This window comes from Magnolia sinica, chromosome 9, assembly GCF_029962835.1.
Source record: "Magnolia sinica isolate HGM2019 chromosome 9, MsV1, whole genome shotgun sequence".
Taxonomy (NCBI): domain Eukaryota; kingdom Viridiplantae; phylum Streptophyta; class Magnoliopsida; order Magnoliales; family Magnoliaceae; genus Magnolia; species Magnolia sinica.
The window spans coordinates 6,702,149-6,723,114 of record NC_080581.1 but is presented as its reverse complement, the minus strand read 5'-3'; the positions used below and the strand labels follow the sequence as shown (position 1 = coordinate 6,723,114).

Sequence of the window (20,966 nt, the reverse complement as noted above, 5' to 3'; positions counted from 1 at the left end):
GGGAGTATTGAAAGGTTGATAGTTGAATAAGGCCTATTAGGCCCATAGACTAGGGTTTCAATAAGGTCATCGCTCTCTCTCTCTCTCTCTCTCTCTCTCACATCTTTCTTATCCTTCTTTCTTCTTCTTCTCATTGTAGCTTCACATAGGCCCTCAAGAATAGCACCATGAAGCCATCTAACATTCCTAATGACCGAACCGAGCCCGAGGTAGAGAATAACATCCATAATAGACTAAGGGCCTGTTTGGATTCGCCTATAGGACTGTATTGCATTGTTATACAATACGGCAGATGTACAACAACGGATGTACACTGTATCAAGTGCCCTTTTCGTTTACGAACAGATTGTTTGGGAAGGACTGGCTTTGGACATGTAATCAGTGGATGTATGCATATTCACTGTTTATTGAAGGATCGATCTGAAATGGACGATTAAGTAGACCACATACAATACGAGGTATGGAATGAGTCAATCCATCGTCCAGATTATCACTGTTTATGTTGGCACCCCACTTCTAGACTATCACCTACAAGAACGGTCTGATTTACTTATTAGGTGGGCCTTGTTTGGACTATGAGTCAATCCACTGTCCAAATTTCGTCACCTAATGATCTCCAAGATAGGGCCAACCTTTTCAACGGCTCAAATGCCATTCAAACATGACATGCGATTCAAACCTGCAAACAAGACAGTAGCTTCCAGGGTCCATCGGAGTGCACTTGACCACAGTCGCTCACGAGTCGCGACCTCATTTAAAAGCGGGATTGCCTACGATCCCGGGCACACAAATATTCCTGTGCGCGGGGCTGTGTGGGGCACACAGAGATGGCTGTGAGAGATAAACTCCATCCATCTTCTTTGAAAGACCACAATAGGACATAAATCTTAAAATCAATCAGATCCAAATCTCAGGTGGGCCATATCACACGAAACAGTGGGTATTGAATGCTTGGGGTGACAGAAATTTTGTATCAGGATGATATTTGTTCCTACAGTTTGTCCGAGTGGTAAAAACCCTATGAACGGCTTGGATGGCATATAAACATCATGCTAAGCTCCAGAAGGTTTCAACGATGTATGACATTTCCGTTCCCACTGTTTCGTTGGTATGGTCCATCTGAGTTTTGGGTCTAATTGATTTTTATATTTTGTCCATTGTGGTCTTTAAAAACAAATGGACGGAGTGGATTTGTTAAGAACATCTCTGTGGGCCCCACTAAGCCCCGAGTACAGGTATATCTATGTGCAATCCGAAACAGTAAAACCGAACCATATATCTATGTGCTTTTACACGGCAGATGTAAGAGTGGTATACGAAAGAAAAGGGGCGTCAGTAAAACCATCGGTACGCTGGCTCCATTTCGAACTTCCTACTTTTCCAATAATTCATTTTTGTAAATCATGTCCGAACCGCGTGTCCACGCAATTCTAGTTCGGTGTTGTATTTGTGTGCCACATACAGACGCGGATTTCAAATCCAATTCAAACGGTGTATATTGTATTTATTAATAATAAAACAATGCAATACGTCAGGTCCAAGTGATCCAAACACACCCTAAGGAGGAACCAAGCCTAAATCCAATCACATGGGTTCAGAATATGGAACAAAACCCTCGTAGGTTTGGAACTAGCAATGGAAAATCCTCAAGATAGGTTCCGGGAACTAAACTCAGCAAGATCGTTTCTAGGATTCCAAAATCAAACCTGGCCAGGATACATGCAAAACCGAACTCAACCAAGATCAATTCCTAAAACTAAACTCAGCCAAAATCAGAACCTGGAATTGACCCCAGCTATGAGTTGAAATTTCAATAAAGGTTCATGACACGGGACAACTAACCACTTGCTCTAAAAGCTCAAACTAATAAAGCGTGGCAAATCAATCTATTTATCTCATAGCCCAGGCCCCATATCCCATGGGTTAGGTCATCGACCGAACCCCTCCTCATGGGCCCCACATCACATGGGTTTCGCATCACACGAACCACCCGCCTCACACGGGTGGGGCACGCCTCATATGTGCCACCCACCCCGAGTGTGCTCCTGCATTCCATATGCCACCCCACTCGAGCTCGGTGTGAAAATGCCCCTGCATTAGTTCAATTCGTAAAGTCAAGACAAAAGATGAAAGAGGTTCCGAGCCAATCACATAGAAGGTAGGCCTCGATGCTTTGCGAGGCTAGGATGAAGGGCCTATAGTGAAGCTACAATCCACAACATCTGAAAGCTAACAATCTAGTAGAAATCATCATAACCAGTTGAAGGATTTCAAATCAAAACCATGAAGATGATGGGGACAATTATGACAATGAACAATGATGATAATGATGACCCCCCCCCCCCCCGCGAGTACACCATTAATTACAGTTTCAAGCCCTGAAACAACCAATAATGCAAATGAAAACCTTAGAATAAAAATTGTGCTCATCACCTTGATTTCCAACCATGAAATAAGCTCAAATTGACACAGGGAAGAAGAAAGGGGTACAAAGAAAGTAATTCTTAGTCTTAAGGAAGTCACAATGACAAAATCCTAGATGTAATTAGTCCTTCTATACATGGAAAATTTTGAGAATTTGAATCATTTTTGGAGTCCAAACTATTAGACTTACCAAAGAAGCATCCAACACTTAAAATCTCGTTTAGACCAGTTTGAACTCAAAGAGATTTATGTGGCACAGCTTTCAAAGATTTCATGAAAAATTTATATAATCTCAGCTCTAAGAACTAACCACACCAATTCTAGTTCCAAGAACTGACTGCAATCATATTCTGTTTTGGAAACCGACCAGAGCCAGCTTTCATTTCCAATTCCACAAACCAACAGAGCTCAATCCCATATCCAAGAACCAACTTCAACCTATCAAAACCAGAAACCAACTTCAGTCCATTTAGATCTAAGAACTAGCCTATTCAAAGTCAGGAGCCAACTTGTGAAAAGGGTACAATCTCAATCCTTGTGTACCAAAAATTCAAGGCAAAGCAAGAGTTTCAAGGAATGATTCCATGACACCTTCCCTCCACCCTTGCTCTTCCAAGGGCATTTGTTGGCAGATAAAATTTGTCATGCCGGGAGTTAAAAAATAATCCAACCGTCAAATATTACAATAATGGTACAGATGCTATCATCATGTGACCCACTGGTCAATCTGCTCTGGGAAGTGTACCAAATCAAAGGTCTTGGCGTAATCAAGACATCTGACAACTGGAGCTTCGTAAAATAATTCACTATGATCACTCATCATGAATGTAGTAGGCGACAACAATCAGCTATGACAACTCGTCCACCCACCAATTTGCCCCAAGTGTCTCATCAAATTGAAGGAGGCGACACATCCAACATATGTATACAATTTGAGATTAGACAAACACTTAGACTAACCAATTATGGCCAAATGGGAACCCAACCTAAATCCCTTCATAACCAGGATTTCAATTCCAAAAACACGCTAGGCCTGAATCCGAATCCCAAAACTGACCACACCAGAATCCAATTTCACAATCTTTTAAGCCCAAATCTAGTTCTAAGAACCAACTAAACATATATCAATCATAATTCCAATACCCAGATGTGTTAGAACCCTTTTTCTCCTCTATTTTGCAGGAACTTGACCATGGAGAGACATTTCCAGTTCTCAGCTCCAACCACCAGTTGACTAAGTCAATGTAACTAGAACATGTCATCTTCTTCTTAGAGATGTTAGAGAACACCCTGATTCATAGTTCAAGTGGTAGATTGAGTGAAAGATACCTTGTTTCAACATTGAGGTCTTAGTTTCGATCCCTAGTGGGGGTGGCTAACAGTGAAGTGTGAACTGACAGTGGGGTGTACTAATAAGCATTAAAAAAATAAATAAATAAATAGAGAGAGAGAGAGAGAGAGAGAGAGAGAGAGAGAGAGATGTTAGAGAACATGGTCTATTTCATTGCAATTTCCACACCCACTCTCTCTTCCCCAACCGTCACATGTCATGAAGACCACAAAAGGATGGAAAATCAAAGGAAAAGTGACAAGAATCAAGTATCAAACAACATCAAGGTTCACATCACACCAAGAACTCAAATTAAACTGAAACTTGGCTAGTGCGGCATCACGAGAGAACCTTAGTAGCAGCATGCTTTAGCATAATCCACAAGAGAATCCTCTAGTCTACCCATCTCCATCTCCACGTTTCTAATTGCAAGATTTAAAGGGTAGAATTAAGGTGTCCCGTATCGGTATCGGTTGGCGTAACGGTGCCCTCCGAAACCGATACGGATACGGGGGCGTAACGGCCCGTAACGGCGCAATTTTTTTTTTTTTTGCCAAAAAAATATGAAAAAATATGGATTAAATCCAGAATATTCTAAGCATTCCAAATATGCATTCATTTATAAATTGGAACATGTTTATGGTGGTGTAACGGTCCACTCTTTGGTGAGAAGTTGTATCGGACTGTCTGATTAATTTTTTAACCAAGTAACTTGAATTTGACTACAAAATTCATATATTTAATTTTTTAAATATGTAATTTATATACTTAACATCTTGATATCATTTCTCCCAATAGTTCTTTAAAAAAATAAAATTAAATTCAGGTAGATGGCGTTGCCAATTTGGGGCTGACTTGGAGGACCAATTTATTCTCCAAATCAGCCTCAAATTCATGTCATTTATTGTCATTATCCCACTTATAAATTGGTGGACATTTATTGGATAGTGAATCATAAAAAAATAAATAAATAATCAAAAGGCCCTATTTTAAAAAATAAAAGTTCACAAATTAACAATTAAAACTATTCAAATAATTTGATTTTGGCATTGTGAGTTAGCAATTGCAGTCCATAATTTAATTGTCAAATTTCAAGTTAATATGTCTCGTGTACAATTTTTTAAGGTTTGAATTAGGAGGGATTCGGATGTAAAGTGCAGCACACGTGTCAAAGTTTTTTGGGCCTCACCCGTGATGAATGTGTTATATCTACACCATTCATCCATTTTGCCAAATAATTTTAGGGCATGAGCCCAAAAATGAGGCACATCCAAAGCTCAGGTGGATTGCACCGTAAGAAACAATAATAATTAAACGTTCATCATTAAAAATTTATTGAGGGCTAGAAAAGTTTTAGATCAAGCTGACATGGGTGTTTTCCCTTCATCCACGTCAATGTGACCCAATTAACAGGTTAGATTGAAAATAAACATTACAGTGGACTTTAGGAAATTTTTAATGGTGAGCATTCTATAACCACTATTTCCTATGGTGTGGTCCACTTGAGATTTGGATATTATTAATTTTTTGAATCCTAACTTAAAATGACGTTGCAAAATGGATGGATGATATGGATAAAATATATACATTATGGTGAGGCCCACTCGGGTCTGATATGATTGGATGGAAAATAAACGTTACGTGCGCCCTAAAAATTATTTAACCGTGAAAATCATTATCCCTGCTGCTATTTTTGGTGTGGTCCAGATGATCTCTGGATATAATTCATTTTTTGGCTGGTGCTCTAAAATGATCTCTGAAAATAGGTGAACGGTGTAGATGTAATAAATACATCACCGTGGAGCCCATATAACTTTGATCTCCTTTGAACCGTTCGTACAACTCGGAGCTCGAGGAGTGTCAGCGCTCGTCTTTGCGTGACACGTACCGCAGTCAGCTGCAGCAAATAATAATTAAAAAAAAAACGGAGAGAGAGGGAAACGAAAAGAAAAAAAGAGGGAAAGAAAGAAAAGAAAAAAAGAGGGAAACGGGAAAGAAGAGATTGAGAGAGAGACAGAGAGAGAGTGAGAGAGAGAGGAAGAAGAAGAAGAAGAAGAACAGGAAGCAGCAGCCGCAGCCGCAGCCGCAGCTGCTTGAGAAGAAGAAGAAGAAGAAAAGAAAGAAAAAAGGTAAGGTTTTATTTTATTTTATTTTATTTTATTTAAAGGCCCGTAACAGCCGTTACGGGTCTGTAACGGCCGTTATGGCCCGTAACGGCTGTTACGGTCACAGAATTCCATAACGGCCGTTTCGACCCCGTATCGCGTAACGGGTCCCACCGTTACCATTACGTGTAACGGCCGATACGTAACCAATTTGGGATACCCTGGGTAGAATAGGATCGAATTTCATATTCAAAACCGTGCTATTCAACTTTAAGCTTCTTGCATAACCACTATTTCAGTTTAATAAACAAGTGTTTCTGATGCAGGACCGATGCGTGAACCAAATAACTTGTGAGATCAAGTAACAGAATTAAGACAATTAACAAAAAAGACACAAGCATTGCCTTAAACACCATAGATATCATGAATAAAAAAAAGGACATCATGCATAATCCTAACCTAAGTTACCAACATCGTCACACGAGATGATTAAATAAAAAGAAACTAGGATTTAATGGATTTAGGGACATCCAATTAGCATAGGGTATAGTCTATTTAATGGTAGAGGGCCTAATACAACCTAAGGTGAATTAGGGTTAAAGAGATTGAGATATATAAGAAGTAGGGTTAGGGTTTTGATTATTGATGGTTATGGGAAAGTGAGGTTTAGAAGAAGATGAAGATCCGGGATGGTAGAATGAAGAACCTAAAGAAAATACCTAGATGGAGGGGAAAAGAGATGACGGTGTAGGATAAATAGGGACCTCACACCTCCGTTGATGAAGATTAGCCTCACACCAATCTCCCTTCCAAATCACATAGAAGTATCTTCAAATCCCTTGAAGATAGAAGAAGAAAGCAAGAGCTTTTCTCTTTTTCTTTATCACAAAACCTAATGAGGGAGAGGGTTACACGCCCACCCTCTTTTTATAGCTTTAAGAAAGTTTAAAAATTACAATTAACACCCTGTTTTGTGAATTTTGACGAAAATGGCCCTAGTCTAACTAAAATCAACTAAAACACTCATAATGATGTCCAAACATAGCATAAACAAAACTAAATCCTATAATATTGATAAAATCTAAGAAAACTAGTGTGGACGATCCACGATCAATGGCCCGATCATGTGATCCAACGGCCCGATCGTCACGTCTAGAGGTGTACATGAGTCAAACCGAGTCAAGCTTGGCACAGCTCAACTCGGCTCAGCCACTAGCTGACCCCAAATCGAAGTCAGCTCGGCTCGGCTCGATCCTCGAGCATACTGGCCAGTTTGGCTCGGTTCGGTGAGCAACTCTGGCCAATTCGAGCCGAGTTCACCTATGCAGCATTTTCACAAACACATGGAGTGCACCTTCAATTTCTCACAGTATGTAAAACAGCAGCAGCAGTTTTAAAGGTATTTCATCAAACACTCAGTAAGCAACATCAAAATCAAGACACAAGGATATTTGTTTCATATCCATACCTTCCTTGCCACCAATCGACATTTCATTGAGTCATTTCATCAAACACTTGGTGAGCAACATCAATATCAAAATAACCGAGTCACTAAACTAGTTCGATTCGAGTTGGGGTTCGATCCGAGTCGAGTCGAGCTCAGGCAAGCTTGAATTCGGTTCGAAATTTTTTCGAGCTAAAAAAATCAGCTCAAACTCAGTTTCGAACTAAGTCAAATCAAACTTTTTTGAGTCGAGTTGAGTGAGCTAACCGAGCTAAGTCGGTTCGTGTACAGCCCTAATCATGTCCCTCTGATCCAACGGTCTAGATCACTCCATAAAGCAGCCCATGTTCATCTTCCCAGTGTGGGGACTTCCAGATGCTCACATATGCACATGGGGTCTTCAGCACGATCATGTATACTCGCCTAGTCACAGGGAAATCGGTGTGGCCCGCCTCCTCCTCTGATACATACACAGGGGTGTACGTGAAGTGATATCTTCATCAATTTCATTTGCATTTTGTCCATATTTTGCGTGTTTGCAACTGCGCTCTTGGAACCATGGTTAGGATGATTTTTGCCTCCTATAAACACAAAATAATAGTAGAGGTCTCCCAAAGGCCCCACCAAAAAAAAACCATAATATAGTATGATTATTAGGATTCATGAGAAGGATACGGCAAAAGTTTTATGTTGGCTGACTATTTGACACAACCCTTCTTTATCTAGGCTTGTGACCGGCCATGAGAACACAAAACTCATACTTGCAGAGATATATATAAGACAGCTAGAAGACTAGGCATGCTTTATGGGATAGAATATTGGACAGTCAAGGACAAGGTGTTCCGGATACATATATATAATGGCCGTGATCGTCATGCGTTAATGGGGTGAAACAGGCCAATTGGTTTTCTGGGACCGTATCGGCCGTTACGGGGCATAACGACTGTTAGTATTATATATATATATATCCATTTTATCCTCATTTTTCACTTTTCTCATTCCAAAAACTCTCTTAGATCATTCTACAGCATATTTCAACCACTTTTAGTATAGTTTTTAGAATTAAAACCATAGATTGAAGCAATTTGAGTGAATAGAAGCTCCAAGGGCCATTTTTTCAAAAAATTGAGAAAAAGTGGTATTTGTGCAGTTTTTCCGATTTCTAGTTCTAATGTTTGATTGTGATATGTAAACACTAGAGACATAACTATGTTCATAAATTCACCAAACAACCCGATACAACACTCTTACCAAAGAGTAAACCGCATGCTATGATAAACATGTTCAAAACAAAATTGAATACATATTTGAAATATTTACATTATTCAGGATTTTCTAAATATTTTTTTAGAATTTTTCAAGCAAAAAAAAAAAAAAAAAATTCACTATAACGGAGGTCATCACACCCATGGTGTGCCGTAAAGGTCGTTATAGGGCCGTAAAGGCCGTTACGTAAAGGTAACAGTGGCAACCGTTACACGTTACGGAGTCGTAACGGCCGTAACAACCGTTATGGAAAAAATGACCCGTAATTGTCGTTAACGACACGTTACATCCCCTATAATGGCCATAACAGCCCTGTAATTGTCTGTTATGGGGAATATACAGGTTTTTCATACTTTTTAATCAACATTAAGGGGCAGATACAGGTTTTTCGAAAAAAAATTTCAATAAAAAAAGAGACTGTAACGGCCGTTACAGGGGCTGTAACAGCCGTTACAACCCGTATCGTAAAGGTAACGGTGGTGGCCGTTACGACCACCGTTACCGTTACAGAACACCTTGAATTCACACCCCCTTATCGGCCGTTATGGCCGATACCCATATTGATAATGGTGGTGACCATTACAGTCACCGTTACCAACACAGAATACCTTAGAATGAGTCTACCTAAAATAAGAATATTGAGATGAATGAATGGCAAGATGAGGAAGGATAGAATTAGAAATAAAAACATTCAAGAGAACTTGGGAGTAGCCCTAGTAGGTAATAAGATGAGGGGGAGTAGACTTAAATGGTTTGGCCATTTCCATTAAAGATTGAGAAGTACACCAATGGAATTGCTTAAATTGAAGAATCTAAAATGGCAAGGGGAAGGACCAAAAGGGGGTGGAGATCGTAAGAAAAGATTTGACAACCTATGATTTAACCAAGGATATGGTCCTTGATAGAGTGGAAAGGCAAAACAGGATTCGTGTAGCCAATCCCGATTAGTTAGGTTAAGGCTTAGATGATGATGAACCAAAACTTAGTGCAACTACATAACTAACAAATCTTTGTTGGCACATGTGGCCATAAGGCCTTATTAGGTATAAATGTGGTATTAAATCCCATTTTGTTAGGCACTAAGAAAATCCCATAACATCCTCCCAATATACCATGGGAAAACCAAAATCTAGCAACCCAAAGAGATATATCGAATTTGTTCACCATGGTTTCTCAATTGTTAAATCAGAAAGTTTTTTAATTAAAAATCAAGACCAATTGCCTACTCGGTAGCAATTTAAGTTAGTGATAGCTAAAAGGGGATGATTAGTTTTCATACAACATTCATGCCATATACGGCTCCTCCAGGCAACCACCAGCCTAATAGCATGCAACCACCCATTCTTTGTCATCACATCAATCTTCTCGTTTGTTAATCTACATGTGCCAGGCGCATGAAACAAATAAAACAACATGCAGAGAAACAGGCACCAAATTAATGTTGCATGCAGTGAAATAGCGAGGCAAAACTTCCAAACTAAAAACCCACATGCATGAGTGGTAGGCCATTTCAGCAGGCTAAATCATGGGGCAGGACAAGGGCTAGATTATTATGTGTGTTCTTGGCTGCTATGCCTTTTCTTAAACAGTGGCGACTCATTCATTGCATACATTACATACCCATGCATAAATCCATTCCGGACATCCAAATTGTAGGACCCATGGTGGAAGGGTGTCCCAAAAATCACACTTATGGGATGGTCTTAACCATCCAATTCAGATTCAGACACCCAAATCCAACGGCAGAAATTGGATTGTTAAGACTGTCCAGGCATACCATCAATGTGACTTTTTGGACATGCTCCATCTGCAGTTAGGCCCACATTTTGGTGATGATCACTATCAAACTGGTAGCCATCCAAGTTCCAAAGTTTGGCTAAAACAAGAATGCTCGGGCATCCAAATTCAATGGCAGATATTAGCTGGTTAAGACCATCTGATCATTGTAATTGTTAAGATATGCTCCATGCACAATTCGTCCTGTGATTTGGATGGGCCGCATTAACTTATATGTATGCCATGTGTGGGAGTCACCACCATTTAAAATTTGATGTCAGACACACAAACTCATCCAGCTGACATAAACTGTAAAAGCCACATTCATGCCATATCTAGTAATCACTGGCGTCCATAGTTTTAGCCCAATTCAGTTGGTCAACACATGCAGGATTGCTACACTCCACAGGCTCCACCGAAACAGTCACCACAACTCTTAAGTCCATGGTCACGTTTGGATCTTCAATTGATCTAAATTGCAGATAATTAAGGCATGAAAAATCCTCAAGGTTTGACAACTCCCCACTTAGAAGAAAGAAAATAACTGGTCTCAAATCACGATCCCATTGGAACTCGAAAGGAAAACAATTGAAATTATATCAAGAGACAACAAACATTTCAAATTGGGAAAAAGAAAAACGCAATCATTCACTGCCACTACATTGCAACGTAATTATCGCAATCAAAATCAATTGCACATCCAAACATGGCCAAGATTTCACTCAACGAAGCAAGCATACCTCCCGATGATACCGTTCACCATGACGACGAGGTGCTCCGGGAACTTCTCCGCTGACGTGGTAGCATCCCAGACGTCCACGCCGCCCAGCACCATCTCCACCTCAATCTTCCCACGGCGTTCCTTCCTCAACGGGGCCTTGAAGCAGCGCGCAACGAAATCCATCCGGACGGCCCGTGATCGGAAGCTCAGATCGACGTAGGGCGTCCGGATCAAAGCAAAGATCCGGCAGCGCCCGGCGGGAATCCCGGAGCCGAGATTCGGAGTCCCGAGCAGCGAGTTGGCGCCGATCATGCGTGGGCGATCAGGTCGGGGTACCGGAATTTATGCCGGGGTAAGAGAGATCGGGAAGAGCATTTCAGGGGTAGTTCGGTAATTTTGAGTAGGGGGCCTTTTCTGTTGCATAGAGGAGAGGACAGTTTCTTCTTCTTCTTCTTATATAAGGATCGAAGACTCCTCCATACTGCGTTTCTCTCTGGAAGGGTTTTGGGGTTGAGGGTGTTATTTGATACTCCGGCTGCGTACGACGCTTGATACGCAGGCACTTCGAATTTATTTGATCAAATAAGATTAATTTTTTCCAGTTCATGAGACATTGGTGCCCGGATTTGGAAGGTTTAATTTGAGTTATTTTTATGCCACGTAAACAATTTCTGAGTCATGCATGTGTATCATCCTTCGTACCCAGCCAGAGTATCAAAGTATTCCTCACGGGCTTCGGCATGGAAGGGGTAGTTTGGTCATTCTTGTATCGTAACCTCGAAAAGACTCAAGTTTTCCGTTCGGCACGCGAATTTTCGTGCAATAGTTGCTGTGGGGAGCCTGTGCGAGGGACCACTGTAATGCGTGTGACATCCGATCCGTCCATCATTTGAGCCAGCTCATTTTAGTTATGCCCCGATCTAAAACTCAACTGGGCCACACCTGATTCTTCCTATCCGATCTGAAACCGATCCATCTAGCCATGCGCAAGTTGAATAGTTGGGATGAGAATGCCAATAGTTGAAACCTTTCCTGAGGTATATGTTATATCCAAACCGTTCATCCATTTTTCTAGCTCGTGTTAAGGCTTGAACCGAAAAATAAGACAGATATAAAGGTCAAAGTGGACCACACTGAAAAAACAGTGGTGGATTGAACGTCTACCATTGAAACCCTTTCGGGGGTCACGGAAGTTTCCGATCAATATGAAATTTGTTCTTCCTCTTAATCTATGTAATTTTGACCTTATTAACAGATTGGATGGAAAATAAACATTATGGTGGGCCTACGAATTTTTTAACGGTGAAAATCATTATCCTCGCTGCTAATTTTTGGTGTGGTTCATTTGAGATATGGATATGATTCAATTTTTTTTCTAATGCTCTAAAATGATGTCAAAAAATTAATGAACGGTATTGATATAATAAATACATCATTGTGAGGCCCACGTGACTTTGATCTCATTTGAACCGTTAGTACACCTCGGAGCTCCAGGAGAGTCGGCGCTCGTCTTTGCACGACACGTATTACACCAGCCAATCCGCTTCCTATTAACCCGTCCATCCGTTTTACCAGCTTATTTTAAATCATATGTCAAATTTAAAATCATATGTCAAATTTAAAATATATCTAAAGAGTTCAAGTGGGTCCCACCGCAGGAGACCATATATTGTACGCCTACCATTAAAATCTTAAAAGGTGCACAAAGGTTTTCGGATTAAGCGAATGGAAAATAACCATGATTGTGGGTCCTAAAAAGATTTTGACGGTGGATATCATTATCCTCATGGTTTTCTGTGGTGGGTCCACTTAAGTTTGGACATGATCAATTTAGATCTCAACCCTTAAAATGAGCTGGAAAATAAATGGACTGTGGATAAGCAACCTACGTTTGCATGTGGTTGGGATCTTTCAATCTTTTATCCTTTTGGGTGGACCCAAAGGATCAATGGTGTGGATCATTGAATCATGGGTCCGTTTGTTGGAGATCAAAACCCGAAAAGCTTTTTTTTTTTCCTTGGCTGAGGGTGGCCCAAATTCTCCAGAGGCAAGGGACTTATCGCTGAATCCAGACCGGCCATCTACTGGGCCCTATTCGCATGTAGTTATCAGTCAAGTAGATAACGGATTGATAATCCTGGCCTTCACTTTATTTTATTGAATGTTTAGTCATCAATGGTCAACCACTTTAGCCGTCCATTTCAGAGGCCAATGTCTCTCTGATTTTCAACCGTGTGAGAAAGGACCCACCTGATGGAGTGCTGGATCCACCGAATCTCCTGACACGTGTCAGATGTCGTGCGACGAATGCATCCACCTATTCGAAGGCGCGAAAGGCCCCTTTTGATTTTTGACTTCTTCCGGGGTTGTTCGTTACTCTGTCGGGAAATGCCCGCGCTGTCGGCATCAGTCTCTTTGTTTGCTGCGTTTACTTTTCTTGAAAGGTACTCCACATGAGTACCCAGTTAATTACTCTACCGAGCTCCCATTGGATGGATGTGTGGGTCCCAACTGAAATAAGGTGGACTACACCATGATGTATGTGTTGTATACACAATATCTATATATTTTGTGGGATTATTTAAGGGCATAGCCCAGAAATTAGGCAAATCCAAAGCTTAAGTTGACAATACTAAAGAAAGCACTAGAAATTAAAAGCCTATCATTGAAAAGCTCACAAGGAACTGAAATTTTGAAGAAAGCTATTATATGTTTTTTTTTCCCCTCTCTAGTCCTAAGTGGCCTTATGAATAGTTTTTATGAAAAATAAATATTATAATAAGCCTTTGGAAAGTTTCAACTATGGGTGTTATTGTCATAGCTCGCTCTATGTGATGTGGTCCACTTGAGCTTTGGTTAGAGGTGGGCAAAATAGACCCGATCCATGTCGATTTGAACAGAACTGATGGCCTGGATCGGTTAGGTTCGAGTAGGATCAATCAGATCCAAACGACAGTCGGATTGGATTCGGGTAAGTAACAAATCCGACCAACCCGAACTGAAATCCGATCCGTTTGGATCCGATCCGATTTGATCCGAACCGCACCAGGTGTGGTAACTATAAAATTATAAGTTTACCCCTCCCTACATCTCATATTAGTAGGTGGATCCTACAAATTTTTTAATGGTGAAAAAATCATTATCTCCGCTTCTATTTATGGTGTGGTCCAGATGATCTCTGGATATGATTCTTTTTTGGATAATGCTCTAAAATGCTCTGAAAATAGATGAACAGTGTAGATATAATAAATACATCACTGTAAGGCCCATGTAACTTTGATCTCCTTTAAACGGTTTGTACAACTCAGAGCTTGAGGAGGGTCAGTGCTCATCTTCGAGCGACACGTACCAACTACAGCTGGTGTTAGCTGGAAACGGATTGCGACGGATTGCATACTGAGTAACTCAGTAGGCTAAGCGTACTGATTAAACTCTGTGGGGTCCACCGTGATTTATGTATTATATCCACTCCGTCCATCCATTTTACCAGATAATTTTAGGGTTTGAGCCTAAAAATTAAGTATATCCAAGCCTAAACTGGACCACACCATAGGAAACAGCGTGAATTGAACATATACCGTTGAAATTTTCTTGGGGGCCATTGAAGTTTTGGATCAAGCTTGTATTTGTGTTTTCCCTTCATCCATATCTGTGTGATCTCATAAACAGGTTGGATGAGAAATAAATATCATTGTGGGCCCTAGAAAGGTTTCAACGGTGGAAGTCATTATTCCAACTGTTTCTAATGGTATGGTCCACTTGATCTTTGGGTATGCTTAAATTTTGATCTCAACATCTAAAATAAGATGGAAAAACGGATGGACGGCGTGGATAGACCAGATACGTTCACGGTGGGCCCAACAGAGTTTACTCACGACGACAACCTAGAGGCTAGAGAGTATACAGCTGGGTTACTGTTAGCCTGTACTTGAAGCTTCTTCATGAAGCAATAAGCATAACCTTCTTCAAGAATCTACGTACGTCCAGTGCCTAACTCCGAAAGGGCAGTTCTGTGGGTGGACCCACCGTTATGTATCTATACATCCAAACCGTCCATCCCTTTTCTCAGATTATTTTAAGGTATGAACACAAAAATGAAGCATATCCAACGCCAAAGTGGACCACACAAAATAATAATCTTATTCTTGGTTGCATTAAAATGCACAAAGCATTGAAGGTTAGTTGAATTAAATGCAAGAGTCATCTTTGGTGTGGTCCATTTGATCGTTGGATCTACTCATTTTTTATTTTAATGCCTTAGAATAATACGAGAAAAGGGATAGATGGTTTGAATGTATAGATACATCATGGTGGGCCCGCCCACAGAACTGCCCGTTCAGAGCTCCGCGCCCCTAAGCCTACAGCTGTAGGCACGTGTCGTGTGAAGACGAGCACTGACGCTCCTCGAGCTCCGAGTTGTACGAACGGTTTAAAGGAGATCTAGCAACTGAGAATGCTTTGTCAGGTGTGGTCCACTTACTAGTCAGATCTATCTTATTTTTCGTCTCAAGCCTTAAAACAAAATTGCCAAATGGATGGACGGTTTGGATATAACAAATATCCTACTAAATGTATAGAACATGCTAACGTGAAAACCATTTCACGTTACAGCTGTTGTGACTGTGACGTTCACAGGCATAGCTGTAACGCCTCTAGTTGCGAGTTGTACGAACGGCTCAAATGATATCAATGTTACATGGGCCCACAATGATGTAGTTTTTTATATCCATACCGTTTTTTCATTTTTCATGATCATTTTAAATCATTTGGAAAAAAATGAATCATATCTAAAGCTCAAATGGACCACACCGAAAATAATAACGAGGATAATGATTTTCATCGTTAAAAACAATTAATCCGAGTTGCACCCAATCCGATCCGACTCGGTTTCCCTGGTCGAGTCGGAATCGATTTAGGTCAGGTCAACAGGGTGTCGGATCTGATCGGATCATGTCTCGGATCCGGCCCCGGATCGGATCGAGTTCGGGTTAGCGTATCAAGATTTCGGACAGGATCGGGTTAGGCCCAATCCGATCTGACTCGGTCCGATGCCCACCTCTAGCTTTGGTTATTTAGATCCATTGTGGCTACCATGGATTCCTTAGTTTAGGGCTCTCCGTGACATATGGTTTTTTTGCATTTAGAGCATTCATCTATTTTTCCAACTGATTTTAAGATATGATTTTAAAAAATAAATAATGAATCAAACCTATGTCTCAAGTGTACCACACTTTGCTGAAATAGTGATGATTGAGTACCCACTGCTAGAAATTTCTTGAGGGCTATCTTATTGCTTATCCGCCATCCAAGGTATTGATGACCACACAAATACCAGCTTGATTCAAAACTTTTTATAGCTGACAAAATGGTTTTAAAGGTCAATTACCACTATTTCTCCTCGTGTAGTCCACTCGAGACTTGGATCCACTTCATTTTTTGGATCATGTCCTAAAATGAATTGGTAAAACAGATGGATAGCATGGACATAAGAAAAATACATCATGTTGGGGCCCACAACGAAGGATCCACCCACCTTGGTGGATCCGAAGCCGATCCCATTGGCATATGCTTTTATAGTTTCTGGGTTCAATGGATCTACACCAACTTTCCCACGTATGTTATGGCAAACGCAGGACCTCCAATGCGTGAAAATGGTGGTCCCCATCATGCAGATCACATGCAGCCCACTTACCAGATGGTTCGTCAGATCTCACCCATCCGTTGATTTCAATGACTCGACCCACCCGATGAGATCATCGGTCTAATTTTCATGATGTCCCACTTTTCAACGTCTTGGATGTTCTAAACAAGCCACATGGTAAGATGGAATTATTCAAAGAGCGAACCCTAAGGTTGATGGTCCATGGACCAAAAATGCATGAATCGCTGCTGTCAAAACATCAAACAAAATGTCAGCTGGTCATCAATTTGCAAAAGCTCATTTAGCACGTGAAAAATGATGTGCATGCATGATACTGAAATTGCCAGACTTCTGCGGCGTTTGCCCATGACATGATGCTCAACGTCCCGGGTTTTGACTTTATCAACTGTTCTTAACCGTACAATCGTCAGCTGGTGTATATCTAAAGGTGGCGCCAGGTTCTAATTGTCCAAGTGGGGCCTATTTTTCATAGATCCAAACCGTTAATATGATTTCTTTCAAGGTGAATATTTTTCTAACTTAAAATTATAGAATTAAATTTAAATTTCTTTCCTATTTAATTGGATAAATATAGACCATTAATATACTTTCTTTCTTAACCAGATATTTTCATGGCCACTAATTGAAGGGTTTGTGTTTCCAACTCTAAGATATTCTTGTAGTCTCCTCCATAGCAGATCCCATCATAACAACGGCTTGGATTACCAGAAATGGACCATGCTATAGATATTATCATCAGCTCAAGCACGATATAATACTTCTGCTCCATTACCAGACATAAATGGTGGGCAGGGACTTTAGGTGGTAACAGATCTTATCACCGTCCGATACTAATTCTTATGTAAATCTTACGGGACATGCGGTTACCAACCACACCAAAATGTGAGCCCACTCTTGAAAAATGTGGTGCAGCGGACTAGGTCAGGTCGGGGAACAATGACTTCCGCCGTCACCGTGGGCTCACCATGATATATCTACTGTATATCCACACTATCTGTTTGTCCATTTCATCTCAGAGAATGGACTGAAAAATGAGGTGGATCCAAATCTCAGGTGGACCACACAGCATGAAACAGTAATGATTACATACACACCATTAAAATCTTCCTCACGCCCATTGTGAATTTTATTTGCCATCCAACCTGTTGATAAGGTGACAAAGATCACAATAAATAAAATAAATAAATATTAAGTTAATCCAAAACTTTTATGGCCCACAAGAAGATTTTAATTGTTAGTCACCGTTATTTTATGTGGTGTAGTCAATATGAGATCATTTTAAGGTCAAATTCCAAAATGAGCTGAAAAAACTGATGGACAGTTGGATATTCAACACACACATCAAGATGACCCAACGGTCACAACAACCGCATTGAATTCGGTGTTACGATCAGCTCCCACTCCCAGTCTTCGGGCACGTGAAATGAAAAGTTGAAAAGTCTTTTACCGAAGGGTTTGGTAAATCTGTTATTTTTAATGACGTAAGCTATTATATCCCGGCCCAATCGACGAGGATTGCCTTAAAAATTTAAGAGTGAAATATTTACAACCTTCAATTATTAAATTCCTTACTTTGGCAGGAGCGGGGGCCTAGCATTTAGGATTATTTGACTTATCCACCATCTACAAGGTAGCCCATCATAGAAGTGCTTTTGGTGTCTCCTCCATATCACATCCCATCTGAGCAGCAGTTTGGCATCGTAAAGGCTAAGTCCGATGGACAGAATGCCTATTATTCCTTTTCTTTTCTTTTCTTTTTTTTCCCTCTCTGCAGCTTGGAACAAGTAATATCATTTTTCATCAGATAATTTTTTTTTCATTTTATAAGAAAGTACTGGAAAGTCAGGATAAGATTAGAGGTTATCAAATCTCACTCTTATTCCATCTAAGTTTAAAGTTGACTATGAAATTTAATTTTGAACTATCGAGAGGAAACATGAAAGAGGGAACGAGGAAAAGTCTTCTAATTAAGACCACCTTACTAGTGGTTACCCACCCTGGGCCATACGAATTCTTGTCCTGGGGTTCCAAAACTCAACTGGGTTGTAAACAGGAAAAAGTGGGTAGGGAAATGCCTGATGTTGAAACCTCATTAAAGTTTACCATATGCCATCATACCATTCACAAGGTCAATCTTATTAGGATGAACTGTAAAAACAAAAACATTAGCATAATCTAACACTTATATAGCCCTTGAATGCTTTGACAACGGGCGTTCAATCCTCATTGCTTCTCGTCACGCAACCCACTTAAGAGTTGGATCTACCTTATTTTTTAGCCTATGTCCTAACATGATACGACAAACAAATTGATAAGGTGGATTTCTCGCAAGCATCATGATGGGCCCTACCTAGCTTCCCATTGCATGAAGTTCCTATAAAAGGCTTACGTAAGTGTGAACGCCTCCCCCCATGCCGAATGGCGGTACCCTCACTTCCTTGGGGTAGTATTGATTTGCTACTGAATCGAAAGTTTCTTATTGACTCGGGCATAAAAATGTATTTGATTCGGAGTCGTCACTAGTTAAATGAAGCTAATTAAAATTTACAACTGACTAGAAACCATATAATCACTTAGGGGTCGGAAATCCCACAAATCCCTAACTCAAGTGACTCCCGCGGTTGGTCTGTGATCGTATACTCTAAGTAAGGGTCTCGGTGACGGAAATAAAATAAATTAAGCACCATTTCTCACCCGCACAATATGCAATCTCCACTTCATAAGATTTTACAATTTTTTGGAATTCAACGGAGTTTCGATATTTTTATATTTGGTCGTGCTTTGCATAACACGTAAGAGCAAAGCAAGTGAAAACAAGAAAAAACTATCTAGCCTTACATCGCAGAGTCAAATGGCCCCGGTTAAGCAAATAAAGTAAAATGTAATGAATAAAATAAAATGTCAACTAGTCTTGCTTTGCAAGATTTAAGATGCTACGCAGGCAAATAAAATAAGAGAAAATGAAATAGTGAGAATAATACAGAATGAAATATAAGAAAATGTGGATATAGTTGATGCACTTGGAATGTGTGGAGTAGAATACGAATTAAATAGAGATGGACAAATTCTTAACTTCAATGACTTCTTTAATGGCCGTTTTTTTCTCATATATCGAGCAACATGTCACCGTGTTGAAAATATTTAAGGTACCTTGGGCAGCACATTTGAGTAAACTCTAACCATTAAACCTTATCTATATTTTTCTCTCTATTTCTTTTCTCTATTCTTTTTTTCTCTCGCTCTTTGCTTCTTTCTCTTACATTTTCTTCCTCTCTGGCTCACTTCCCTTGTTCCTCTTTATCTCTTCCTTTGTTCGTCCCTCAAGTTCCTTATATAAGCATTGGCAGCCACATTCTGCTACCAACGACTGTAACTCATTGGATTGTGTTATGAGCACCCATAGTTTAAACCATAAGATATAATGTTATATATATATATATATATATATATATATATATATATATATATATATATATATATATATATATATATATATATATATATATATATATATAAACTTTTTATTAGATATATATCGTATATATAAAAAAACATAATAATTAGTTTTTGTTTTTTTATAAATTATTTAAATATTTGTATTTTCTTTCGTTTTTTGTTTATTTTTGGTAATCTTAATTTTGTTAGAAAAATAATCAAATAAGCGTACTCATAAGACTAGAATCACTTCGATTGGAATCCGTTTGACTTGTCGAAAGTACGACTGTTCAGTATATGAAATCGGTTGTTTGCAATTTGACCAATGTTCTGTTTTCAATTATCTTAAGCTCATTGGAAATGCTGTCTGATAAGATTTTCAATGCAACTGAAATCACTTCAATTGAATCTTATTTGACTAGTCTAAAGTGTTGCCATAATTTTTTCGACTTTGGTCAATCGATAATGTATGGTTTTGATAAACGGGCCTGATTTTCCTCATCATAACTTAAATTGGAGGAAACTTGAATTTGTTAGGAAGATCATTTGCTCTTAATAATACCATGACCACTTTGTAGACAAGGACGACTATACTTTCCTCAATTTTGAAAATGTGACCTTTTACACCTTAACATAACATTATCCGAGAAGACTAAGTAGTACAGAAAGTGATCATTGGGTAGAAAGAGTTCATTTATCTATTTTTCATACATCGGTTGCTATATATAGAGAGTTCTCAGGCTATGGAGTTCGGATGTATGGTCGTGACCGACTCATTACTAGATTTGGTGTTAGCCGATAAG

The 20,966-nt window shown here is 39.8% G+C and overlaps 1 protein-coding gene across 3 annotated transcripts in view; it reads right to left on the bottom strand.

The window, feature by feature from the left end:
- LOC131256777 (putative lipase ROG1) overlaps window positions 1-11,533 on the bottom strand; it is a 32,054-nt gene extending 20,521 nt beyond the window's left edge. For all 3 annotated transcript variants that reach the window (XM_058257817.1, XM_058257818.1, XM_058257820.1), the window contains exon 1: window positions 11,086-11,533. In XM_058257817.1, the coding sequence (XP_058113800.1) occupies window positions 11,086-11,378 (293 nt within the window). In that variant the 5' untranslated portion in view covers window positions 11,379-11,533. The remainder of the gene's footprint in view (window positions 1-11,085) is intronic.
- Window positions 11,534-20,966: the final 9,433 nt, after the last annotated feature.